The sequence below is a fragment of the Melanerpes formicivorus genome, unplaced genomic scaffold (genome assembly GCF_026170545.1).
Source record: "Melanerpes formicivorus ecotype bairdi unplaced genomic scaffold, bMelFor1.0.p_v2 SCAF_2, whole genome shotgun sequence".
Taxonomy (NCBI): Eukaryota; Metazoa; Chordata; class Aves; order Piciformes; family Picidae; genus Melanerpes; species Melanerpes formicivorus.
Window position 1 is genome coordinate 53,925,428 of NW_027142354.1, and position 24,987 is coordinate 53,950,414.

The 24,987-nt window shown below is 44.5% G+C and overlaps 1 protein-coding gene across 1 annotated transcript in view; it reads left to right on the forward strand.

Moving 5' to 3' along the window:
- Window positions 1–13,675, forward strand: part of CLINT1 (clathrin interactor 1) — a 51,250-nt gene extending 37,575 nt beyond the window's left edge. The window contains exons 7-12 of the mRNA XM_068161443.1: window positions 358–601; window positions 1,094–1,175; window positions 6,085–6,162; window positions 10,305–10,600; window positions 11,159–11,363; window positions 11,837–13,675. Of these exons, the coding sequence (XP_068017544.1) occupies window positions 358–601; window positions 1,094–1,175; window positions 6,085–6,162; window positions 10,305–10,600; window positions 11,159–11,363; window positions 11,837–12,198 (1,267 nt within the window). The 3' untranslated portion in view covers window positions 12,199–13,675. The remainder of the gene's footprint in view (window positions 1–357; window positions 602–1,093; window positions 1,176–6,084; window positions 6,163–10,304; window positions 10,601–11,158; window positions 11,364–11,836) is intronic.
- The last annotated feature ends 11,312 nt before the right edge of the window (window positions 13,676–24,987 follow it).

Here is a 24,987-nt window from a genome sequence, read left to right on the forward strand (position 1 = left end):
CTTGTTGTTGCTGAAGTGTTACATAATGTGTGGGGGAGTTCTGTCAGAAGGCAATTAAAGGTACTGTATTGGAAGACTGAGTTGCTGTTATCCTCTGCCATGGTCTTGCAGTTCGTGTTTAACAGAACTCGCTTTTCCCTGTCGCTTTTGCGCAGTAGGTGCCGGGCTCTGTTATGTGGAAGCATTAGGTAAGGGTAAAACATTTCCTTTCTCAAACGTAGGAAGAAGCAGTCTGTCTATAATGAACCATCACTACAAGGACCTACAGTAAACAAAACCTGTGACTTAAGCCCAGTGTCCGCTTAAGTGACTGAGAAGTCCATCACGAATAGTGTTCTATTGCTTTTGTTTCTCTAGTGACAGTGATGAGGAAAAATCAAGAAGAGGTAAATCTCCCAAAGCTGAATTTAAAGACGAAGAGGAGACTGTGACAACAAAACACATTCATATCACACAGGCTACAGAAACTACAACCACCAGACACAAACGCACAGCGAATCCTTCAAAAACCATTGACTTGGGAGCAGCAGCACATTATACAGGGGACAAAGCCAGTCCAGAACAGAATGCTGCTGCTCACACTGCACAGTCTACAGCAAAGGTGAGACAGCGGAAGAGCACAATAGAAAGTGGTTTTGAAAACTCTTTTTCTTCTGATCTGTGACAATTTCTAGTTCAGGATTTTTTGTTACACAGCCTTCATGAGAGCTGTTTTATCAGAGATGTTTAGTTGGGAGTTTCAAAGGCTGTGGAACAGTTTAATTATAACTGATTGTGTGATTGCTGCATGGTGTAGAATTTCTTTAACATGGTCAGTACTGTGTGTTACTCTCTTCAGGAAAGCAAAGATAAAATACAAAAACCTGCACACATAATGAAAAGTTACCAAATTCTTCAGTTCTTATAACCCTCCTGAGCCACTGGCTCTTCAGTATTTGATTTTAAATTCAGCCATGTATTAGTGATTGTTGGGTTCAAAGACAAATCTGCCCCCTCTCCAAAGCAAAATAAAAACCCCAGAAAACTCCTCAGTGCCATCTGAGATGAGTGATGACGATGTGATAGGAGATCTGTTGTGTAATTTCTTCTTCAGGCTTCTGTACCCTCTGGCAGCAAGTCATCTAATGACCTGGTTGATCTGCTGTTTGATGGAACTAGCCAGCCAGCCTCGACAGGTAGGCATGTTTTGGTTTTATTTTCTTAATGCCTATTGTGAACCAATTCTGAGGACAAAGCTGTATGTTGTTATATAGTTAAAAAGCAGCAGGCAAAGTGAGAACTGACAGCTTGTATTTTTTTTAAGTATCCTAGAAACTCTTGTAGCAAGATACTGTATGTGCTGTTGCATGGGGCCAATGGATGTTAGCAGCACAAAGATTAGCTGTCAGATCAGTCTGTCAGAAGCTGTAACACAGTTATTGATAATGAACTCTAAAAGCAAGTGCAATACATTCACATTCCAACATTTCTCACAGGCCAGGCAGCTGGATCATCTTCATGTAAGCTTTCATCTAAAGCATATGGAAAACTTCTTTCTTAATCCCATTTTATCATGGCACTTGGCTGATCCCAACCCTAATACCAAAAAAGAAATTGCTGCCTAAAAGTGAAATTACTCATTGTAAAACCTATCCCTTTGCTCTCTAAATGTGCTGTTCAGTTTATGTGCATTAACCTTGATATGGACTTACTCTTACACTCAAACTGCAGCTTCTTTTTAGGAGTGTGTTAATATTCCATGCATTGCACTCAGGATTGATAGAAGAGTTCAGGGGCTTGGTGGTTTGCATTTTAAAACCTGAAACTTTGAAGATTTGTTACTGTGCTTATGGATTCTTACTATCAACAGTTCTGATTGTGGCTAGCATGGAATAGAAAAGAGAGCTGTGGTATGATGGCACAGTTGGGAGTGGGCAGAATTTTTGTTTAAAGATCACTTTGAGCAGTAAACAAAACACAAGCCTGTGTGGTTTCACAGGTAGAATCCTTCCATGTAACTTCTTTCCATTATAAATAAGCAACTCTTCTTCTATGTGGGATAACATTTACCTTATTTGTAGAAGTGTGTTCTGGGGATAGGTACTCTGCTCCAGTCTTTGTAAAGACAATGTAAAACCATAGAGACCATACCAAAACTGAAGTGGCTGAAGTCCCTCTGTATGTTGCAAGGTGGCTGCATTCATGCAGGTGCAATGGCTGCTTTCACTCCTGTCTGAAACTATGCCATGTCTTGATGCATCATTGAGAGAACCCCTGTAATACATCACACTAGATATTTTTATTACAGTCTATGAGTAAAGCCAGTTATTATGAACTCTCTGTATGACACGGTTCCTTTCATCACTAGGCTACCAAAATGATAATTAGCTAAGTATTCAATAGAATATAAAATCTATCACAACTCTGTTGGAGGGGAGGGAGAAATTGTCATGGTAATTTAGTATGAGGTATCTGTCTCAGTCTTTATTTCTGACTTCTCTTTAAGAAACTTTGTACACTTTTCATTGGGGGGAAACAGATAAAGTTTGTATCTCTGTTCTGAAACACATCCTAATTCTTAGTGTTTAAGAAAGGATTGTTATTTCATGACTCTGTTCTTTTATGCACAAATGCCCCCATATTTAAGGAAGAAGTTATTTTGCATCATTTCCTGGTTCATTAAGTTCATCACAAAGGTGTTCATTGTGCATTGGAGTTACCACATGTCTGTGAGCTCCTTGGATCAGAATCACTACCCCAAATCAATATCACTTCAATGCAGTTCTTAGGGGAAAAGAGATTCAGAGGATTTTGGGGGGGTTATTTATGTACATATGAGTGTGCTTTTTATTGCTATGTACAAAACCAAAATCACATTGAGAATAGTTGTTTTCCCTTCAAATTGAGCCTGCCTGTATTTCAAGCAGAACTATGGCAGCTTCCACATTCCAGTGTATTTGAATCATTCATCAGTGTGGTTCTTTGCTGTAGGAAGCCCTTTTTGCCCTTTTTTCTTTCCTTTTTCCTTCTACTTTCTGCCTATTTTTCTTTTTCCAAAGCAGCATTTAGAAATGGTGTTGAGAAGAGGCTTATTAGCAGCTGGTCCTGCTAAATAACCTCTTTGCTGACCTGGGAAGGCAGATGGAAAGGGTTCATTTGTAGTTACAGATCTCGTATGGGAATCTTTGAGGATAGCTCATGTTGAGAAGATTAGCACTGTCCTTCACGTGCAGGTCACTTGTTATGACCACTGTTCCTTGCAGCACAGGGTGTGGGAACATTCCTAGTGTCAGGCAAGACACAGGGAAAGGGTCAAATGCAGCCTTTGATCTGTGCTGTGAAGGAACTGGCAGGAAAGTCGTGTGAATTCAGGGAACTCCAGATTTGCTTATCTATGTATTTTCAGGTGCAGAGATGTGGAAGAAGGTTGGCAAGGCTTGAGGGGTTAGACATTACTGAAGCAACACAATTCATATGTGAGGGGGGTGGCTGGTCACCATAAAGGAGCAAGCTGAGACGTAGAATCTGTGCTCAGACTTGCTGGTGTTACTAGAGATGAGGTTCTTTTCATCTTAGCTGGTGATACCTTGCTTTAGAGAGTTCCTGCATTCAGCTTAAGCACTGCCACCTCTCTCTGGAACTCTGTTTCGTTTGAAAACAGGCAGTAGAGGTGGAGGAAAAGTTGACTTGACTGAAAATGTTAAGGGGTTATTGAGTTTGAACTTAACTCTGGGTTTTAAATTAAATTAATCCCCAGGTACTTTCTCCAGCAGCCCAGGGCTCAGAGGCGTAGCATGAGAGCATTGATTTTTATATATACTTATTTTTTGTAGGCTGTAGTCCAGAGTGCCATCTCTCTTGCTCATTCTGATAAAAAAAAACCCTCAAACCATTAACCTCTTTTGAACTCTGTGAGGACACATGATGACAAAATGATTTGGAGATGTCCACTGCAGCAGGCAGAGCAACGATGATCAGAAGAGCTTTTCAGCTTGCTACTTCACTGCCTTGCCCTACGCTTTTTCACTTCCAACTTGCAGTCAGTCGAAAACTTGTATGTAAACATGCAGAAGTTGCTTATTTGCTCACTTCAGAGTGGGAACTGAAGAAACTGATCTTTGGGTGAAATCTTTTCCCTCTTAAAAAAGGCGCTGAAAGGATTTCAGCAGGGCTGTTAGTACTGAAAAAATCAGCAGCCATCTTCTGGTGTTGTATATTGTATGCTATGCACTCAGCAAGAAAAGACATTTTCCCCTTGGAAGAGCAGTTGCTTTCCTGGCAATGTCTACAGTGAAGTAACATTAAAAAGAAATACAAGTACACATGTATTAGAAAGTGAATGGTTCCTTTTTATTACTGCTAGCCATTTATTAAAAAGGAGATGGTTCTAGTTTAATTAACCCAGTTGAGAGTAGCAGATGGGGCAGAATGTCTTGCAGCGATAAGACAATTCAGAAATGGCACCAGATGTTGGAAGCTGTCCCTGGTGGTGTTTGAGTGCAGCACAGATGTTCCAGTCCCACCTGGCTAGTTTCTAAGCACTGCAGGCTAAGCAGCTGTGATGTAACCTATATAATGTACGCATAACACTAAAAGCAAAATAATTGAACTGCTGCAGCTTCTTCTAAGGGTGGGGCTGCTTGGAGGTGAAGTCTTTGAGGACAAACAAATAAGGTCAGCTTCTTGGCTTCCTCAGGTCAGTGGAATACCTATTTGAAGTCAGTACCAATGACAAGAGGGTGCTTTATATTTTTGGCTTTTGTAAACTGTTCATTTTCTTTATTAAAAGAACAAAAGAAAAGCCTTCCAATATGATTCTTAAATCTTTCTTCTGCTTTTATACCTTACCTCTGTTTCTCTTTTTTGTTCCCCCCCGTGGAAAATTGTTAGCGTGCTGTATCCCGAAGTTAATAATTGATGTGCTGCATACAAATGTCTGGCTGGAAAAGTTAATGTTCCTGCTGTAGAAAGGGAGCAAACTTATAAAAAAATGAACACAAATGCAAGCTCTGTCCTTGAAATCCCAACCCAAGATCGTTGCAGAGTCAGTCATGCTTTAAGCAACACAAAAAGCAAATAAAAGGCGACGTGCGGGTGTTCACAGTAAGCATAATACATGAACTTTGCTTTACACAGGAGGAATGTTTGGTGCTTATACGTTGCACTTCCAAAGTTCTGACTTTGCAAGCTGCCAAACTAGTGGCATCCCTCCCCAGGAAAAACCTGAGAACCTTTGCAGTCTTTCTGAATTTGGTTTTAGAGATGGCAAACCCCTGGCTTCTAGCTTGGAAAAGAAAATGGCAAAGTCTGCAAGGCAGTTGGAAAGAAGCCAGTTCATTGTTGCTCAGGCTTGTAAAATGTACTGTGGTGATGAACAGGAAAAGCAATGCCAACTTAGGAGAATCAGTATCGTAGAATCATAGGATAAGGTTGGAAAAGACCTCAGATCATCAAGTCCAGCCTATCACCCAACATCGCATGACTAAGTAAACCATGTCTTCAGGTGCCATGTCCAGTCCCTTTTTGAACACCTCCAGGGATGGGGACTCCACCACCTCCCTGGGCAGCACATTCCAATCAGTCTTTCTGTGAAGATCTTTCTCCTCACCTCAAGCCTAAACCTCCCCTGGGGCAGCTTGAGACTGTGTCCTCTTGTTCTGGTGCTGGTTGCCTGGTAGAAAATTCCAACCCCCACCTGTTTGCAACCTCCCTTCAGGTAGTTGTAGAGAGCAAAGAGGTCTCCCCTGAGCCGCCTCTTCTCCAGACTAAACAATCCCAGCTCCCTTAGCCTCTTCTCATAAGTCTTGTGCTTGAGACCTCTCCCCAGCCTCATTGCCCTTCTCTGGACACATTCAAGAGTCTCCATGTCCTTAAAACTGAGGGGCCCAGAACTGAAGACAGGACTCAAGGTGTGGCCTAACCAGTGCTGAGTACAGGGGCAGAATGATTTCCCTGCTCCTGCTGGCCACACTATTTCTGACGCAGGCCAGGATTATGCAAGATACTCAACAACACAGGATCTTTTCTTAATCAATCCCACCTGCAGTTGCTGCATTGAATCTTTGCACAGTCCTGCAACAGCATTTGTCTTGCTTCTCTTTCTAGGTGGCTCAGCTGACCCATTTGGAGGATTTGCTGATTTTAGTTCAGCTGCTGCCTCAGCAAGTTTCCCAGCATCACAAGGTAGGATTAATTTACAGGTTGAAATGCTGTTTATGGGCACATAGAGGGAAAGTGATGCCACATGGCATTACTGAAACTCACTTCCCTTTCCAGGGCAAACTGTTTTTATGTAACTGGACCACAAGTGCTGTAGTAAGGAAGCTAGATGCTGTCTGGCACAGCACATGGCTTATTGGACCTGAAACTTTGAATTAACTGTATTTCAGACAAATGTTAGTAGGAGTTGCACATATCCCTGCTCATCTATTGATACAAGCATATCATAGTATCAGTCAGGGTTGGAAGGGACCACAAGGATCATCTCGTTCCAACCCCCCTGCCATGGGCAGGGACACCCCACACTAGATCAGGCTGGCCAGAGCCTCATCCAGCCTGCTCTTAAACACCTCCAGGGACGGGGCCCCAACCACCTCCCTGGACAACCACTCTCGTGGTGAAGAACTTCCTCCTCACGTCCAGCCTGAATCTCCCCACCTCCAGCTTCATTCCATTATAATAAGACTTAAAGCATAGCTCCAAGTCTCATTTTGAAACGCACTAAGATGTGACTCCTAGAGTGGAAGAGTGCAACCTGAAATAACCACATGGGTCTAAATGTTGGCTGACCACCAGACAATTGAAAAAAGAAGCCATCACATCCCAGCTTTGCAGGTCTGGGTAAGGTGCTATTTTAATTAGAGATCTACAGCAATCAGTGTTACAAGATGGCAATATTTGTGTGTCCAAAATGACTGGAAAGTGGGCTGCAGAGATAGGACCGCTCAGATAATTAACCATTATGGTCTTCCTCATGTTTTATGTAAGGTTATTCAACTATTTTATTTGCAATAAAGTCATATTTCTGATGCTTCAAGTAACAGTTTGGAAGCTTTTCAGATACAGGTAGGTGTTCATTATTTTTAAAAATCATTTAAATACCTTGGTGGGATAAAAGGACTTGCATGAAGGACTTGATGGTCTGGTTTTCTTGCTTGGGATAATGCTCTGAACTGCAGATTGGCTGGAAGGGGTTTATGCTGCTTTTTATAGTTTCCAGATCTGTGCAGAGGATTCAGAATGGTCTTATGAGCTGTAGTGATAGGGGCAGGGCAGTAAATTAAATGGGTAAGTTGAACAAAGTGAAAAGGTGAGATCATGTTCAATGGAAAATAGCAGCCTACCTGTGATAGGACAATAAAGAGTACCTAAAGCTGATCTGGGCTTCTACCCATCTCCTAAGACTAACAAAAACCCAAAAGTATGTAATTATTTAGACATCATTATGTTGGTATTGGGTGGCATAATGAGGGGAGCCTGAAATAAGCTGTTCCAAAAGCTTCCAATGGTGCCTGGGTTACTGAAGGCCTTCTGTGTTGGAAGGGAATTCAGTCGTGTCCTCCCTGCACCTTGCCCTTGGCTTTTGCAGTTGCTCATGTCCATTTGTGGGACGAGGCTGACCAATGCTTTACTTTAGCTTGGCTAAATAACAGTTTGTTGCAGTCTCTTTCCCTTTTAGAGAAGCCTGTTAAATAAAAGATATCCAGATCTCACTTAAGTCAAGCATGAACAAGTGCCTGCTAATCACAAGAGCAAGATTTTAGTCATGCTTGTTGGGCCAGCACTCAGTTGTGTCCTGGTTGCATGGCATGCAGTTTAGAGCTGTCATGTATCCACAGAGCTGGCTGAGTGCATGTGCAGTCATTTTGCATGCCAGCATACAAGCTGTTCTGTAGCCATGGCCACAGTCTGAGAAACATTTTCCTTTAAAACTGAAATGTAAAGGAAAAACATACTGAGAAGCTACTTAAAGCAATCAACTTCCTTCTGGTGGAATGTTTTTAGGACCCTATGGTGCCACTCAGACAGGACAGTGCTTCAAACAAACATGGAGTGGAGGGAACTGGCTGGCTGTCTTTGCTGGAGTTAATTCAGGCGGTAGTGGTGGTTGACTCGGGGCTCTCAGCAGGGCTCTAGGATTAAGTCCAGAATAAGAACAGAACAGAGGTTGAACAGCAAACCTACCTGTGAGCCAGCTCATAGTCAGCGTGTTTATATCTCTGCTTTTATTTTGCTGTGTTAGGAAGACTGTACTGGGCATGGGGTAGCTAAATCACCTTTAATTTGCTTGGCAGGGAAGAGCTACTCTAGTTTTTATACAGACTTTCCTGGTCAAAATGAAGTTGTTTTGCAAACACAAAGCCGCCTACTATGCAAATAATTTGTGTGTTAACACAGTCTAAACTGATACAATCCTTTATCTGCATTAACATGATTAATCTGTTCCAATCACCATTATGCAAGGGACAAGGAGTCCTGTGAAATGATTAATCATTCCTGAACAGCGTGAGCCCCTCTAGGAATCTTCCTTCTTGATTAATCATCTTTGAAGTTCCACTGAAGGGGCAAAACCTTATCCCTTTTTACCCCCACTGCCATTATTGGTACTCAGTGCACAGGTCTGAACATAGAAGCAGCACACTCAGCATTTACTTATCTATCAGGAATATTTAAAGTAGGTTTTAATTTTTAATATGTAATACTAATTGAAACATTCTAATATAGCCCCTCTTTGTGAGGGAGATCAAAGCAAATGTTCCAGTAAGGCCCTGAGCTAATGAATATTAGTCTGCTTCATGCACTGAAGTTGTTGGCAATACTTGGATTTTCTGAACAGATTTACTCTCCTGCTATTCTTTAAATCCTGCTGTGTAGGTGAAGGTAAAAGATGACTAAAGGTTGAAGGTGTATGTTGATAATTGCTTACATGGAGTATAAAAGCCTGCAGATAGCTTTTGAGTGGGTAGAACAATTGCTGTGGCTGGTCAGTATAGAGCCAGCTGTCGTGTAGGTTAGGCAGTGGAAACTGGCACTGGATTCATCTACCTCAGCTTTGACGTCTTTGAGCCTTCATTCACTCATCAGAAGAAATTCAAGGGATGGTTGAACTGTTCATTAGAACTAAGAGTTCATTTCATATGGCAGTGACATTGCTTGAGACTTAGCTGAAGTACCAAAAGTCTATCAATGCTGCAATCAAATAACTGACCTGGTCCAGACTTGGAACAAGATTCACTCTGTAGCAGTGAGAGCTGTTTAAATGGTGTTGCTTAATTTCCAGTGTCTCCTGTAGCTGCTTTTGTAACCCCTCTTGTGAGGTAACCCTTTTCTCACTAATAGAAAAACATGCTTTTAAGGGAGATAATGTCTTCTCTTTGACTCAAAGGTTACAACACAGTTTCTGTTCACTGGTTTTTGTCTCTGGACATCTGGGATCCTGAATCGGGTTCCCTTGCAACTGTCCATGAACAATTTCTACCATTAGACTCCTCACAGTGAGATACAGGGAGGGCTGTCAGTTGCTGTTTTAAATGTTTGTCAACAAAACCCCTGCTAGAGTGGAGTGAAACAGCTTCTAAGAGAGAAACTAAGAACTCAGCAAAGCTTCTGCTGAGAATTGCTTAGATCCAAGACTGAGTTTCTGCCTCAACAAGCTAAAGCATTTAGTTCAGGAATCAAATTTAGAAAACTCAATGTTTTACATGAGCACTTCATGTGATGGGAAGAAATTATTCCTTCACCTCAAACAAACTCTCTGCAACCTGCTTTCAGAGTTCTGGGGGTTTATTTCTCTCAGCATTGTTTTGTACAAAGAGCTGCTAATTGTATATAACCAAATTTTGAAGTCACTGTCTTTGATGTATTGTGATGGAATTTGTTTTATCAAGTGACTCCTTGCTGGGAACTGCTCTCTCTGCAAATACCAGAGTGCTGAGTTAAAAAGTTGTTAAATATTACCAAAGCTCTGGGTGGTGTTTTGACTACAGCCTCCAATCTGTGCCTGTTAGCTTCCTGTTGTATTTCAGCTGAAGGAAACCTGTCCCTACTTGTCTTGCCTCCACAGGTGACATGTCATCAACCATTCTCCTATTTTCTGTGCATGGGTGTTTCATATTTCTTTTGCTACCTTGTTAAAATGGTTGGAATATTCATGAGAGGGAATGATGTCCAGATGGAGGTTCTACCTGCAGATGTTAATCTGGACGGACACAGATCAGCTCTCATTTGTTTCAGTTCATGGAATGTGGCATTTGCTCAGTGCCTTTCTCTAAATCCTCTGCCTTTCTTCTCTCTGCCTTCCTTCCTCCTGCACTGTTGTCTTTCAGGTACAGCAACAAGTGGAAATGGAGACTTTGGTGACTGGAGTGCCTTCAACCAAGCTTCTCCTTGTCCCAGTGCTTCATCTGGAGAGCTCTTCAGCGGCACGACACAGCAGCAAGCTCTAGAGCTCTTCAGTAGCTCACAGCCAGCTTCTAGCCAGCCTCCAGCTGCTTCAAATTCTACTGATCTTTTTGATTTGATGGGCCCCTCTCAGACATCCATGACCTCCTCACTAAGTATGAATTTCTCCATGATGAACTCCAATGCTATGGGCGTCAGCTTACCCATGTCAAGGTCACAGGTATGCTGCTGTTTGTACAGTTTGCTAATGACCCTTCTCAATTAATCTTTTGTCTCCTTCTTAATCACAACACTGAAAATGAATCCATTCCATTCCTGGAATCTGTACCTGATCACTCAGATGTTGTGATCAACATTTCATAAGAAAGTTTTGTCCAGAAATACTTGAGTAGCCTCCTAAAAAGGGAAGGTGTCTGATACTCCTGAAAAGCCTCATTTTTTAAGTCTTCTCTTGAGATGGTCTTCATTGTTCTATGAAAGGTTGCTGATCTGCTGGGGAGGAAGAGGTTGATAGTATGTTTAAGTTGAAAGCCTTCCTCCACAGAATGTGCAGTCAAAACTTGACTGCAGGTGATCACTGCCATTCCACATACTGATTTGGGAGCCTGATGCTAGCTCATTTAACCCATTCTAGTGGTGTAACAGCATGTGGCAATGCTGGTGTGAAAGAGCTGAAGCTCGTGGCTAGAAATCTCTTTGGCCATAACCCTTGTTTTAGTTCTGACTCCTATTAGTAAATTATTTCAAGTGGATCCCAACAAAGCTTCTGTTTTTTTAGCCTCTGCAAAGCGTGAACACCATGATGCCGAAGCCTAACGCTCTTTATAATGCAAGCACAGAGATGGTCCAGAAGAATGCAAGCAAGACTCTACCCTCAACTTGGTCAGATCCCAGTGTAAATATTAGTTTGGACAATTTAGTACCTGGGATGCAGCCTTCCAAACCCCAGCAGCCAACACTTAATACCATGATGCAGCAACAAAGTAAGTGATTATTGCCCTGTTTTGCATTCATGCTTAACCCTGCATGTGTTCAGCAGCTTGTTCTGGAGGTGGAGTATTTGCTCAGTTGCTGTTTTCCAGTAGTTCTTAAACTACTGCAATGGTTCTGACACAAGTGTTAGTTTCTAAATGGAGCCTGACATGCTAGGAGGTTGGTATCAGTGCATGCTTTATATTGTGGGGCTTGCACCATTATTTTGTCTTGATTTCAGGCTTCCTGATCTCCAGAACCTCTCCAGAAGGTGAATAGAAGCATCTGTTATAAAGTGCTGCTTAAAATTTATGCAAGAGTTTTCTGTGTCTTCACACAGAAAAGGGAGAAAGGACTAAAAGAGCTACACTTTTGGCCTCCATGCCTCTGTTCACAGCAGTTGTTCATGTATTTTAAGAAATTTATGTAGCATCTTCAGCATCAGCTTCTGATTACTGATTTTTGTGTCCTGTTCTTCTGGCAGATATGCAACAACCCATGAATGTCATGACTCAAAACTTTGCAGCCGTGAACCTCAGTCCTCAGCCTAACATGATGCCTGTTCGACCCCAGACAGGCCCATTGATGGGAGGACCCATGCCTGTGGGGATGGGAATGCCCACTGTGATGTCAGGTACGATGGGAATGACCTCCATGGGACCTACACCGATGATGAACCAAGGAATGATGGGAATGAACATGAACATGGGAGTGGCAGCTACAGGAATGGGTTTGACAGGCACAATAGGAATGGGGGTACCCAACATCGCTATGACCTCTCTGACTCCCGGGACTGTACAACCCAAGCAAGATGCCTTTGCAAATTTTGCCAATTTTAGCAAATAAAGATTGTAAAACACATAAGATTAAAATCAGATTAAAGAAATGGGCAGACTGAATGAAGGATTTTTAGCTGCACAAATATAGCTGGGGAAAGGATGGAAAACACTGATCAATACTTTCCTTCTGTTTTTTTTTTCCCGTTGTTTTTTCTTTATCAGTTAAAGTGTCTGCATAAAGAACCAAAAGCTATTTTCTAAGTGGTGAAATAACTAGGGTTCAAATTCTGGAGAGGTGAAAGGTTCTTCTAAGGAACGTGGTTAGATGATTTTTTTTGCAACAATGATTTGTATTGAGACCATCAAAATACCTTTCCTAGGCAGAAGAACCAATTTTAACTTGGAGATGATGGAAGACTGGAATTGGGGGCTGGGTAAAAATGTTGGAATCTAATTTTATACTTTTTTCTGTTTCCTCTTGAAGAGCTTGACTTTCTTTTCCCTTTGTCATAATTGGATCATTCCTTTTACTACCACTGAGTCCACAATTGAAGTCACTCAAGTACTATGATCAGTTTTTTATAAGAATATCTATTTTTGTCCAAAAAAGGCTTACATATGTGATTATGGCTAATTCTAAGGGACCTGGAATGTATATATACTTTTGCTAATGTTCCAGCCACACTGCTGTGTTACCCAAATTTTTATTGTGAAAATCCTCTCTCAGCAATTTGGTGAGCAGAGAGTTTTGGGGTCTGTTGTTCTACCCGAGATCCAGTGCGAGTCTGGGAAATGCTTTATCCGAGACTGCTGGAAGGTTTCCTTTCAGAAAACTCCAGAGTGTGCACTTTCTTGCAGCTCTTTTTACAGTGGCACTCGGCATCCTTTGTACCACCACTCTCCCTGTGGAGCCACTGGTTCAGGCCAGCAGCAGCAGTCAAAGAGCCAAAAAAAAATAGGTTTGCATCATTACCAAAACCACCGCCTCCAACAAGGGGAATTACACTTCAGTTATGTAACTCTGTAGCCCTGCCTAATCCAGCAGCATTGGGTTTTAGCTTTTATACCACATTTGGTGATTCTTTTGTGTAAATATGGCATTAGCAGCTGTGGAATCCAATAGAGGAGTAAACAAAAAATAAAATTATATATATATTAATAAAGGAAGCCTGTAGCAGTCAAAGATTTTACTGATTTACTGAAAACAAAAGAATGAGCTGGGGGAGGAGGGTTGGGGGGGGGGTGTTGCTTTTTCTTCTGTAATTCTGCATTTATGTTCACATGAATCATGATTCTAGGATCTGGAATACAAAGACCTTATATTCACAAGCTGGGAATATTGTTAAGAATGAGCACTATGCTATAGGTATGAAATTTATTGCCTCCCTTTTTTTCCTTTTCTTTTTTTTTTTGTTTGGTTTTCTTATGTTGGATTTCTCTTTTTTTTTTAATTATTATTATTATTAAATTGATAAAAAAACTTTGTTTCCATTGTATTCATAATGTTCTGTTATACATAACATTAAAATGTTCATTAAAATCAACGTTGGGCTGCTTTTCCCTTTCATTCCATTTGACATTTATGAGAGGATTTGGGAGGGGGTGGGGAGAGGTGAGGGGGGGGGGAGAGGAAAAAAAAAATAATTATAATTTGGGCAAAGTAATTTTTATAAATAATTTAAAATTGTTTAATGACTTCTTATCTGAAGCCTTTCCTATCTGCCTCTACTGTTAGGAATTAAAAATGAAGCAGGCAAGATATCCTGACCCGCTCCAGCCTTGCTAATGCTCCATCTACAACATTTCTAATTAGGCAGAAATTCATGTACTTCAGCTAAGTGGTAATGAAAAGTGATTCATTTGCTGAATAAGAGATGAGAGTGAGTGTAATTAGCTGACTGCGGTTTTTAATCTTTCAACAATTCAATGTGTTTAAATTAGTTTCAAAGAATAGGAGCTTTCAAGTGTTGTTACATCAAAGTAATCAAGGCAGGCTCGAGCGGCTGAGTAGGAGAGATCGCTCTTGCTTCCTCTGCTGAAGCCTTTACACTTATTTGGAATAATCATCTTCAAAACCTCTGCTTCTAACAGATGGGAAGACTCCAGCGGGTTCAATATAAGCAAAACTGTGGTAAGAAGAAAGCTTGTTCCTGGGGTGGTAGATGGGTGGCAAGGCAAACGAAAGCGGCAGCCGGCGAGTGCCGTCTTCAGTCGCGCTGAAGGGGCGCGGCGCTTCTCGCCAGGCTTTCTGAGCGGGGTGAGCCTGTTCATAAGGCTTCCTTTTAAAGGAGGTTTAGCTGGTTCAATAGGTTTGAATTGAAAGAATGGCCTTGTTTGGGTTGCTCACATTGCTTCAGAGGAAGCAGTGGTTTGGCTTCTGTCCAAGAGACTAATTACAGTGAAGCCTATCTGTCAGGGGTGAGAATAAGTCCAGGGGATTTGGTCAGGTTAGACTGGACCTCTGTGGTTGTGTCCTCCCGAGACTGAGGGAGCTGGGGTTGCTTAGCCTGGAGAAGAGGAGACTCAGGGGTGACCTTATTGCTCTCTACAACTACCTGAAGGGAGGTTGTAGACAGGCAGAGGTTGGTCTCTTCTCGCAGGCAGCCAGTACCAGAACAAGAGGACACAGTCTCAGGCTGTGCCAGGGGAGGTTTAGGCTGGAGGTCAGGAGGAAGTTTTACACAGAGAGAGTGATTGCCCATTGGAATGGGCTGCCCGAGGAGGTGGTGGAGTCACCATCACTGGAGGTGTTCAGGAGGAGACTTGATGGGGTGCTTGGTTGCATGGTTTAGTTGGTTGGGTGGTAGTGGATGATAGGTTGGACACGATCTTGAAAGTCTATTCTATTCTATTCTTAATGAAGAGTCCATAGGCTTATGGAGCAGTTCTACTGAACTGAGTCACTGCTCCTACCATAGACTGTTCATCTTATGGATCAGTATCTTAATTATGAAGATGGCTGTAGGGAGTGTGAAAAGGAGGTTTTCAGCAAGCTGGCTGTCAGCAGGTAGATGAGAACTAATCCTCTGAACCAAAATCAACATCAGAACAGAAAATCCAGACAGATTCCATCAGAACTTCCCATGTCTCTTCAGCCTGCAGTGAGCAAGCCTGTTGCATGGCTTTTTATCCCATTCTCACCCCCAGTTAAAGGAGATGGATCGCTGGTAGCAGTGCTTGGCAGAGTGTGGGTTACATCTTTAGAAGAGAGACTGACTATAAAATGGGTTGTGTTTGCTGCTGCCTAATCTAACTTGGACAGAACCTCAGTCATGCTGCTCTGTTAGTACAGCTCCTGTCTTCATTTTACAATGCCAGGTGCAGCTGTAACTGCCAACTGCCCAGAAGTCTACGTTTGGCTGTGTGCTCCATAGCACTTGACCACGTGATGTGCTCTCATACTGGCAGGCCTTTGGCTTTCCACTACTGTCCCTTGGCCAAAATCTGCCTTCCCTGGTGTGCCCCCAGACTATTCACAAGTTGTGCTCTGCATATTTTAAAATAATAATTTAAAAGAGTCTATTTTCTCATGGTAGTGTTTTAAAACCCCAGACTGTGAGGCCTGTGACTGTTGTCAGCGTAGCTGCCTGGTCTCTGTGTACCAGTATGAAAAGCAGCAACTGTCATGGGAGCTGGGAGCCTACAGAGAGTATATATAGAGAGGGGGAATATGTATAGTGTGTGTGTATATATAGAGAGAGAGAGAAAAAATATATATAGTTATATGGAGAGGAGATTAACTGTGTAGTCAGAAGAGGTAAAGTTTTGCCACCTCTGGAATCTGCAGCTTCTAATCTCTTAAAGAGTTGTGTTAAAATGGGTGAAAATCCTCTCTAAAGGATGTCTCGAGCTGAGAAAGGGGCATCAGAATCCAACAAGGTGTGTGTGTCTTACAGAATCATTCCAAAAGTGCAGCTGGATGTGTACAGAGGAGTAATAAATTGCAGGACAGGTGCAAGTTCAGTGGTAAGTAGAGCATCCACCATGTTCTACAAAAGGAGCTCTCTTCAGAGCAGCTAAACAAGGGTATTTATAGCAGCATCTGTTTCAGCCGCATTTGTCAGCTAAGAAGAGTCTGACACAGCTTCAGGGAGGTGGGGGAGGGATTTATCAATGAAGTGTTTACATAATGCAGGCAGGCACTGTATACTCAAGGTGATACCAACTATAACAGGATAACAAATATCTAAAGACACTTTTATTCTCAGAGGCCTTTGCTCCAGCAGTCGCTCTACAAAATTGCCTCCACGTTCCTGTGTGCATGACTGTAAACACTTTTATAGCACATGACATTTTATAGTGCCATGGCTTGCTGCTGATTAAAGCTCTTCATGGAGATGTGGTTTGGGGGGGTTAATTTTATTTTGTTGTTCTTCCCCCTCAGGTTTTATCCCAAGCCAGCCCTGACTAAAATTCAGAGCTGTTGCAGGCAAACCCAATGGCTTTGCACGCAAGTTAAAACTCTGCAGCTAAATTGTTTCACTTGAAACTTGTTTGGGTTTTGTTGAAACTGAGCTCTGTCAGCACAGTGAGAAATCACTTACTGTACAGCTCCAGGTACCTGCTGGCAGATTTGAGGATCTTTGAGTATATTTGAGGCAAAAGCTAGAAGTATGAATGAGAGAATGGAAAACTAAATAGCAAATACCTGCACGCTGCCAATTATTCCCCTAAGGAGCTCTGCCTGCAGCATGGGAACAGAAACTGCCCTCTTCTTCCTCTGTTGGTGATTGGATTGTGGCTGGTTCTTCACAGAATTACAGAATGTTAGTGGTTGGAAGGGACCTTGAATAATCATCTAGTCCAAAGCCCCTGCGAGAGCAGGATCACCTAGGGTAGGTCACACAGGAATGTATGCAGGTGAGTTTTGAATGTCTCCAGAGAAGGAGACTCTGCAACCTCTCTGGGCAGCCTCTTCCAGTGTTCTGTCACCTTCACAATGAAAAAGTTTTTCCTTATCTAAGGTGGACCCTCCTGTGCTCCAGCTTGCACCCATTGCCCCTTGCCCTGTCATTGGACATCTCTGAGAAGAGCCTGACTCCATCCTCCTGATGCTCACCCTTTAAATCTTTATAAACATGAATGAGGTCAACCTGCAGTCTCCCTGAAGCTGAAGAGCCCCAGCTCCCTCAGCCCTTTCTCAGAAGGGAGATGTTCCACTCCCTTTAGTATCTTTGTGGCTTTGCACTGGACCCTTTCAAAGCAGTTCCATGAGGTCCTTCCTGAACTGAGGGGCTCAGAACTGGACACAATGTTCAAGATGCAGCCTCACCAGGGCAGAACAGAGAGAGAGGAGAACCTCTCTGACTTCTTTCCTGCAACCAGTTCTCAGCCCATCTCACTACTCGATCATCCAGACCACACTTCATCAGTTTAGCTGTGAGGATGCTGTGGGAGATCAAGATAAACCACATCCACTGTGCTACCATTATCTATCCACCTGGTTATGTCCTGATAGAACACTATCAGGTTGGTTGAGCGCGACTTCCCCTTGGTAAAACCATGTTGACTGCTCCCAGTGACTGTCTTATCCTTGATATGCCTGGAGACAGCACCTTTGCAGGGATGGAGGTGAGGCTGACCAGTCTATAGTTACCTGGGTCCTCCTTGTCCTTTCTGAAGGCTGTAGTGACATTTTCTTTCCTCCAGTCCTCAGGCATCTCTCCTGTTTCCTACAAATTACCAAAGATGACAGTGGCCTAGCAATGACTTCCAACAGCTCCCTCCGCACCCATGGGTGTACCCCATCAGGACCCATGGATTTATGGATGTCCAGATTGCTTAACTGATCCTTAACCCAGTCCTCATCAACCAAGGCAAACTCCTTTGTCCTGACTTGCTTTGAGCCCCCTGAGGATAGTCTCCAGCAGTACAGACAAGGCATTCAGTAGCTCTGCCTTTGTGTCCTTGATGTCACCAGGGCACCCACGTCCTTCAGCAGTGGGCCTGGGGGCAAAGCAGCACCATGCTGCCTGCTCCTTGAGGCTCCTGCTTTGGGACAAGATGGACCAAATGGCTACACAGTTTGTTCCCAGAAACACAATCAGTGGGAACCTCTCTGCCCAAACCACTCTGTTTAGGAGCTGGCTTTAACATTTTAAACACTTCAGTGGGAGAAGGGCTTCCAGGAGGCAGTGGCAGGAGGGTGGTGGTTGTTCTAGCCATGCTGCAGAAACCTGCTTTTGGGAGCTGCTTTTAGTGGTGTGGGGAAAGAAAGAAGGCAGGAAAAAATAGTAAGTTGCAAAGACAAGTAGGTGAGCCTGGTTAATGTTGTGAGACTGAAAGGCATGGCCTGTGGAATTGGTAAGTCAATCTGTACAGCTTGTTCAATGATCTGGTTACAGTTTTATCTAGCTGGAAGTTTGCTCCTTCATCTAAAATGACCTTTGGAAATTGAGATGTGTCTCTCAGGTGCTTCTGCAGCCACTGTGCAGCCTGGGAAGGACAAGAGGTAAGAGAAATACTGCAGAAGGCAGAAACTGAAGGAAGGTGCCCTGGCAGAACTCAGTGCGTCTGCAGCTGAGGGTTCTTCACACGGAGTAGTCCAGGTCTGTGTATGCTCTGCCTGTGCAGATCACAGCAAAGGCTCAGCTCATCTGTTTTCAAAACTGTCTTTACTCCTCACAAATTTGCAGATATTTTTTTTAATCATGCCATAAGCTACTGGTTCAGTAATTAACTGGTTCTTTAATAGAGCTACAATTACTTTGTTTCATGATAAGGGAAAAAGAGAATGCATTCCAAGACAGAGCTACTTTCGACATCTGGGAACCTCCTAACAGCTGGCTATCTAATGAATATGCATCTGCTTAAGAGGCTGTAGGCCATTAATAAACCAATAGATATAAAACAGAAACAATCTTTGTCAGCTTCAAATGAGATTGGATGCAATGTGCTGTGAAGTGTCACTGTCACATTGAATCGAGCTGGGGAGGTTAACCGTCGCTCCTCGCTACCAGCAGCTCTGTGGCGGCTGCAGCCTTCATGGCGAAGGGTGGAGGGAGAGGGCTGGACTCTCAGAGCCTGGGTGGTTTCTCCTGTGTTTTTAGCTCCTCATTTCTCTTGGTACCAGTTGTGTTTGAGGCACTGGTGCCCTTTTATTTGCACCTGCAGCTAGTCTGAATTTTGTTGGTTTGACAGAGGAGGATGTGGGGGTTCCTACACAAATGATCTGAGCGCCACAGGAATTGCTGACGTGAATAAATGACTGGGGAGAAGCTACAGGAACCTGATAAAAATCCACTTATTTCACTGAGACCTGGGGCTTTGTATGGGGACTAGGAACAGCCCCTGAGCCGTGTTGTACAACAGGATGATGACCTCATTTGACTGGGTAACTATCTCTGACCCCTTAAAAGCTGTATCTGTGCTTGTTCCAAGGTGTGGAACATCCTCTGTTGTCCCATCCTGTAGCAACGTTTGGTATCTTATATTTGTGTTGTTCTGCACCTTTGTTTCCTGTGGCAGCTCCCATACCATGTGAAGTGGGTTTAGTGTTATTTTAGGCTCCTTATCCCTTCTGCACAGCTGTCTGATCCAGCCCAGGTGAGTCTGGTGTGCTCTTCCTTTCAATGGATAGTCACACTCAGCAGAAGCCACATGGAAGCAGCAATAATCATTTTGATGAGAAATGCTAACTAGATAGGATTCTGCTGAGAGAAAACCTCTGATCTTACCTAAAGCCACAGCAGTGGTACAAGTTTCTGTCAACCTCTGGCTCCCCTGGGACAGAGCTTTGATTTTTTTTTGGTTCTGGGGAACTGGAACTAACAGAGACCAGGCGAGGTACAAGACTGCTTTAGAGCCACACACATTTCAGTTCCCAAGAAACTCTGAGATATGGCAATTCTTTTGCCACTCAGTTGTAAAGGGCAGGCTTCAGTTTAGCAGAAAGATCACTGTAAGCATAAAGCTTTGTGCTCCCTGATGTCCAGGTGTTAGTGGTGAGACAATGGAAGCAAGAGAAGGTAAAATGGGAAGAAGGCTGCTCTGTAATGACTGCAGCTCTTTTCCAGCTCTGGCACTTTGTATCACCAAAATCTGCTAAAAAGACTGACTCAATTCCTAGATGAGTATTTGCCTTACTCTTACTTACTACGTTTTGAAACAGAAGATCACTTAAAGTTCTGTTCCTGAGGTGCAGCCACACTGGTGACAAAGTTAACTTCTCGCACTTCAGGTTTTACATGGAGGGTGGGTGTGAACCGGAGGTGGAAAACTCTGCTCTCCAGCACAGCATCCTGTGGGGTTTGCAGCTTCTCTGGGGCTTCTGCAGGGCTATGCTTTTCCATTCTTGCTTCAGGTGTGAGTGCTGCTGAACTGCCACAGCTCCTGTGTCTCTGGGCAAGAGCAATCCTGGTCTGTTTGTACAACAGGTAGGTCACTGCTGGGCAGCTCAGCTTCTTAGTATCATAGTATCAGTCAGGGTTGGAAGGGACCACAAGGATCATCCAGTTCCAACCCCCCTGCCATGGGCAGGGACACCCCACACTAGATCAGGCTGGCCAGAGCCTCATCCAGCCTGCTCTTAAACACCTCCAGGGACAGGGCCCCAACCAACTCCCTGGGCAACCCATTCCAGGGCTTCACCACTCTCATGGGGAAGAACTTCCTCACCTCCAGCCTGAATCTCCCCACCTCCAGCTTCATTCCATTCCCCCTAGTCCTGTCACTACCTGATATCCTGAGAAGTCCCTCTCCAGACTGAACAGCCCCAACTCTTTCAGTCTGTCCTCATGGCCCTTCTCTGGACACATTCCAGCACATCCATATCCCTCTTGTAATAGGGGCTCCAGAACTGGACACAGTACTCCAGGTGGGGTCTCACCAGGGCTGAGCAGAGGGGGAGGATCACCTCCCTCGACCTGCTGGCCACACTTCTCCTGATGCAGCCCAGGATCTGATTGGCTTTGCGGGCTGCAAGTGCACACTGAGAGCTCATGTTGAGCCTCTTGTCCACCAGCACCCCCAAGTCTCTCTCCTCAGGGCTGCTTTCCAGCCAGTCCCTGCCCAGCCTGTATTTGTGCCTGGGATTGCCTCGACCCAGCTGCAGGACCCTTCACTTGGTCTTGTTGAACCTCATGAGGTTGGCTTGTGCCCACCTCTCCAGCCTGTCAAGGTCCCTCTGGATGGCCTCCCTTCCCTCCAGCGTGTCTGCTGCACCACACAGCTTGGTGTCATCAGCAAACTTGCTGAGGGTGCACTCAATGCCACTGTCCATGGCACCCACGAAGATGTTGAACAAGACAGGTCCCAGGACTGATCCCTGAGGGACTCTGCTTGTCCCTGGCCTCCACTGGGACATGGACCCACTGACAGCCACTCTTTGGGTGTGGCCATGGTACTCCCCTTCCACAGGAGCTCTGCCTTTCAGCCCAGCATTAGCAGGACTAAGATGTTATCGTTTTATCTCTCTTTTTTATTCTTTTTCCTTTTTTTTGTTTGGCAGGGGGAGACAGACAAAAGAATCAGCTGTGCAGGAGGGCTGTCCTTTTAAACACTTTAACTTTTCAAGGTCATTTGTGGAGCTTTTATCCATCAGAAAGCCAAATTCATACCGACAAAAGAAAGCATCTCTAATGAACTGAGCATATCTTGAACCTTCTCCCTTCAGCTGAATACGAATTACCCAGGAAGGTGCTTCAGTGGCCACGTTCACAGGGTGGCAGCATCCCTGTGAACATGCACAAAGCAAGCAGAGAAGCCACTGCTGCTGGGGTTTGGCATCTATCAATTTCTTGTAGTCTTTTCTTCCCCCCCTCCCCCGTAATTGATTTATTAATTATAGCATCTTAATGATCTATTTAAAATAAATAAACCATTTACACCATTTCAAAGGTATTTTGTGATGTTCAGCTGATATTAAAATAGCACCAGCCTTATGTGCTTTTTCAGCAAGTGACCTAATTAGTTAATAAAGTAATTGAATATTAAAAAGGATGTTGCAAGTGATTAAAATTTAAGAGCCTTCAGAACATTATTAAAGCTATAAATCATACATCACTGTTTTAATTTGCATAGCTACAGAATTGCTAATGGTCCCCCATGCATAAGCTACTTGGCAATTAGTCTTTTAACAAACTGTTGGTGATACTATGAGGTTACCAAAATCCTTCCCCATTTTCTGTTTGAAAACAAAATCCAGCATGAAAGAACACTAAGGGTTAAATTCCTAAGAGCCAGGAACTCCAGTTCTTCCCCTGTCTCTGTCTGCCCCTCGGCCCTTGCCCTGCTGGCAAGCAGGCCACATCTTCTCAGGTCCCACTGAGCTATAAAAAGTAGAAGACAAAGCATCTGCCTCCCCCTTGACCTTCCTAAACTGGCCTCCAGGTGTTTTGCTAGCCCAGTTTGATGCCCATAGACCCTCCCTACCTGCTGCTGGGCCAGTCTTCATTTTTGCCTTATAGCTACAACTATTATGGGGCCACTTTCCTTCCCAATCACTTGGATTCAGGTCCACAACAGTGCTTGCGCTATGGAATGGGTTGCCCGGGGAGGTGGTGGAGTCGCCGTCATTGAAGGTGTTCAGAAGGAGACTTGACAGGGTGCTTGGGGCCATGGGTTAGCTGTTTGGGTGGGTTGGATTGGTTGATGGGTTGGACACGAGGATCTTGAAGGTCTCTTCCAACCTGGTTTGGTTTATTCTAATAAAGGTGTATTCTAATAAAGACTGAGCAATGAGAGAGCCACTGACAGTAGGCAGTCGTACCTGACCCTTGTCCCATGGACATTATCTTTGGGCTGTGGGGAAGAGCCAACCCAGGTCCTTATCACCTTCCACGCCCTACACTGGGGCTTGCAGCTCGTGGGAGACCTTAAGCATTTGCAGTCAACAAAGATTTGGAAAACTCTCACTGCTGGGAGCTGCCTGCTCTGCCTGCACCACTGGGTACAGCAAGGGTCAGCTGCCCCTGGCCGGCATTCAAGGCCTTGAGCAGGCTGCAGGCAGGAGGTGAGATAGGCTGACAGTTTTCAGCTTAATTACAGATAAACTGCTTTGGCCAGAGAGCTGCCCTGGGCTTCCCTCTCACCAGCAGCCAGTGCCTGGTTCCCAGCCTCATGAATGCTGCCCATCCTGGCACTGCAGGCAAAGCAAGGACCTGGTGGGTGCTGAAGCGCAGCCCTGACACCGGGCAGCTGAACAGCTGGAGCAGCCCAAGGCTTGTGGGAGGGAAGCTGGCCAAAGCCACGGCAGCGGCCAAGCGAGCAGCACCAGCACTGTGAGCTCAGCAGGCTCTTCGCCTAGAGCTGCACTGTGCGTCGCAGTGCTGCCTCCTCCCTGTGCTGCACGGTCCCTGCGCTCCTGCTGCCCCCCAGGCTTCTGCCACTCCAGGGACAGAGAGAGACTCACAGCAAAGGAGGGTGCCTGAGCCGTTGTTGACTTTCCCACCTTTTTTACTGAGAGGAGCAGGGTCCCTGGGACTGCAGCATGCCAGCCCTTCACAGGAAGGCAGTGACTGGCACCTGTGTAGCTCTGGTTTCCCAGCTCCTCCTCCCCACACACACTGCCCCGCTCAGTTGCCACAGATGGGCTGCTTGTATGGGCTGGGACCTTCAATTTGTAAGACTCAGGTTCTTTTTTTTTTAATGGAGCAAAAAAGCATTTACATGCACAACAAAGATACCATTTCACCCAGTCAGCAGAAGCCTTGATGTAGCTTTAGCTATTAAAGTGTGCTGGCTGCTACAGTACCAGGGAGAATTTCTTTTTTGTGCTGCAAAAAAACTTTCCAGGATCTTCCTTTGAAGCATTTATTGAGGTCAAGGGCTGCAGCCTTTTGCAATCTTTCCATGTCAGCCTGCAGCACTTTTTGAAAGCCCTTACACTGGATATAGTGACAAACACCAGCTCTTTGTTCATTAGTTTACACTTGGTAATAGATGTGGGGCCAGGGTAGAGGATGGCTCTCGGCTATCGATTCACACTCTGCTGCACTAACACTTGCCATGTCTGGGAGAGTTGGAGACAGCACAAGCCTCTTCTCAGGGGCTGTGTTTTTAATTAAAACAGCAAGCTGAGGAAGGGGTGACTTCAGAGCCTTTTGACCCAACAAGGAATGACAGGCACATGGCTGCTTTTAATAAAAATTAATGACTATGCCCTCGCTCTCCTACCCGTACGGAGCTGTCAGCACGTGAGGAGGGCAGGCAAACCCCCATGCAAAGCAGCTTTGTAAACCAGGCTGGGTGCATGCAAACGCCACTGCAGCACCAGCAGCACACCAAGTGCCAAAGGCCAGCTGGAGGAGAGTGGATTTGACATCACTGCACACCCTCAGGCTCTGTTTAGAACAAAAGTGACATCATCCACGATCGGTTCCAATGCATCTTGACTCCAGCACCCACTTTCACCGCAGCGCTGCACCATCACCTGCCAAAGTTCATCTCAGTGTGAGCCCAGGCCAGGTGACACCTGCTTGGGGGAGCCTGCAGGTGCACCCTCAGACCAGTGCATTCTGCACAATTACAGACAGTTAATTCTGAAGCATCTGATTTACAGCACACTGCAAATACTTGCCCTTTGAGAAGCAAACAGAGCTGCTGCTTCTCACCAAGTAACCCTCTGCTGACCCACAGTGGGTAAGGGTCTCATGCAACGTGCACAACCCCAACAGCTTGCTCTGAAAGACCCAGTCCATAAGAGACCCCTTCCCTGTGAGACAGTCCTCCAAAGGACTCCTTGCTCTCAGGTTTAAACACTTCAGTTTTTACAGAGGTTGCAGGAGGGCAGGCTGAGGACTTCTCACACACCTACTTCTGCAGCTTGTGGCTGGTCTGCAGGAAACAGCCCACTTGGCCAAAAACCTTCAAGAGCAGCTGGGCTGTGAGCGCTGCCCCTCTGGCTTTCAGACGTGGC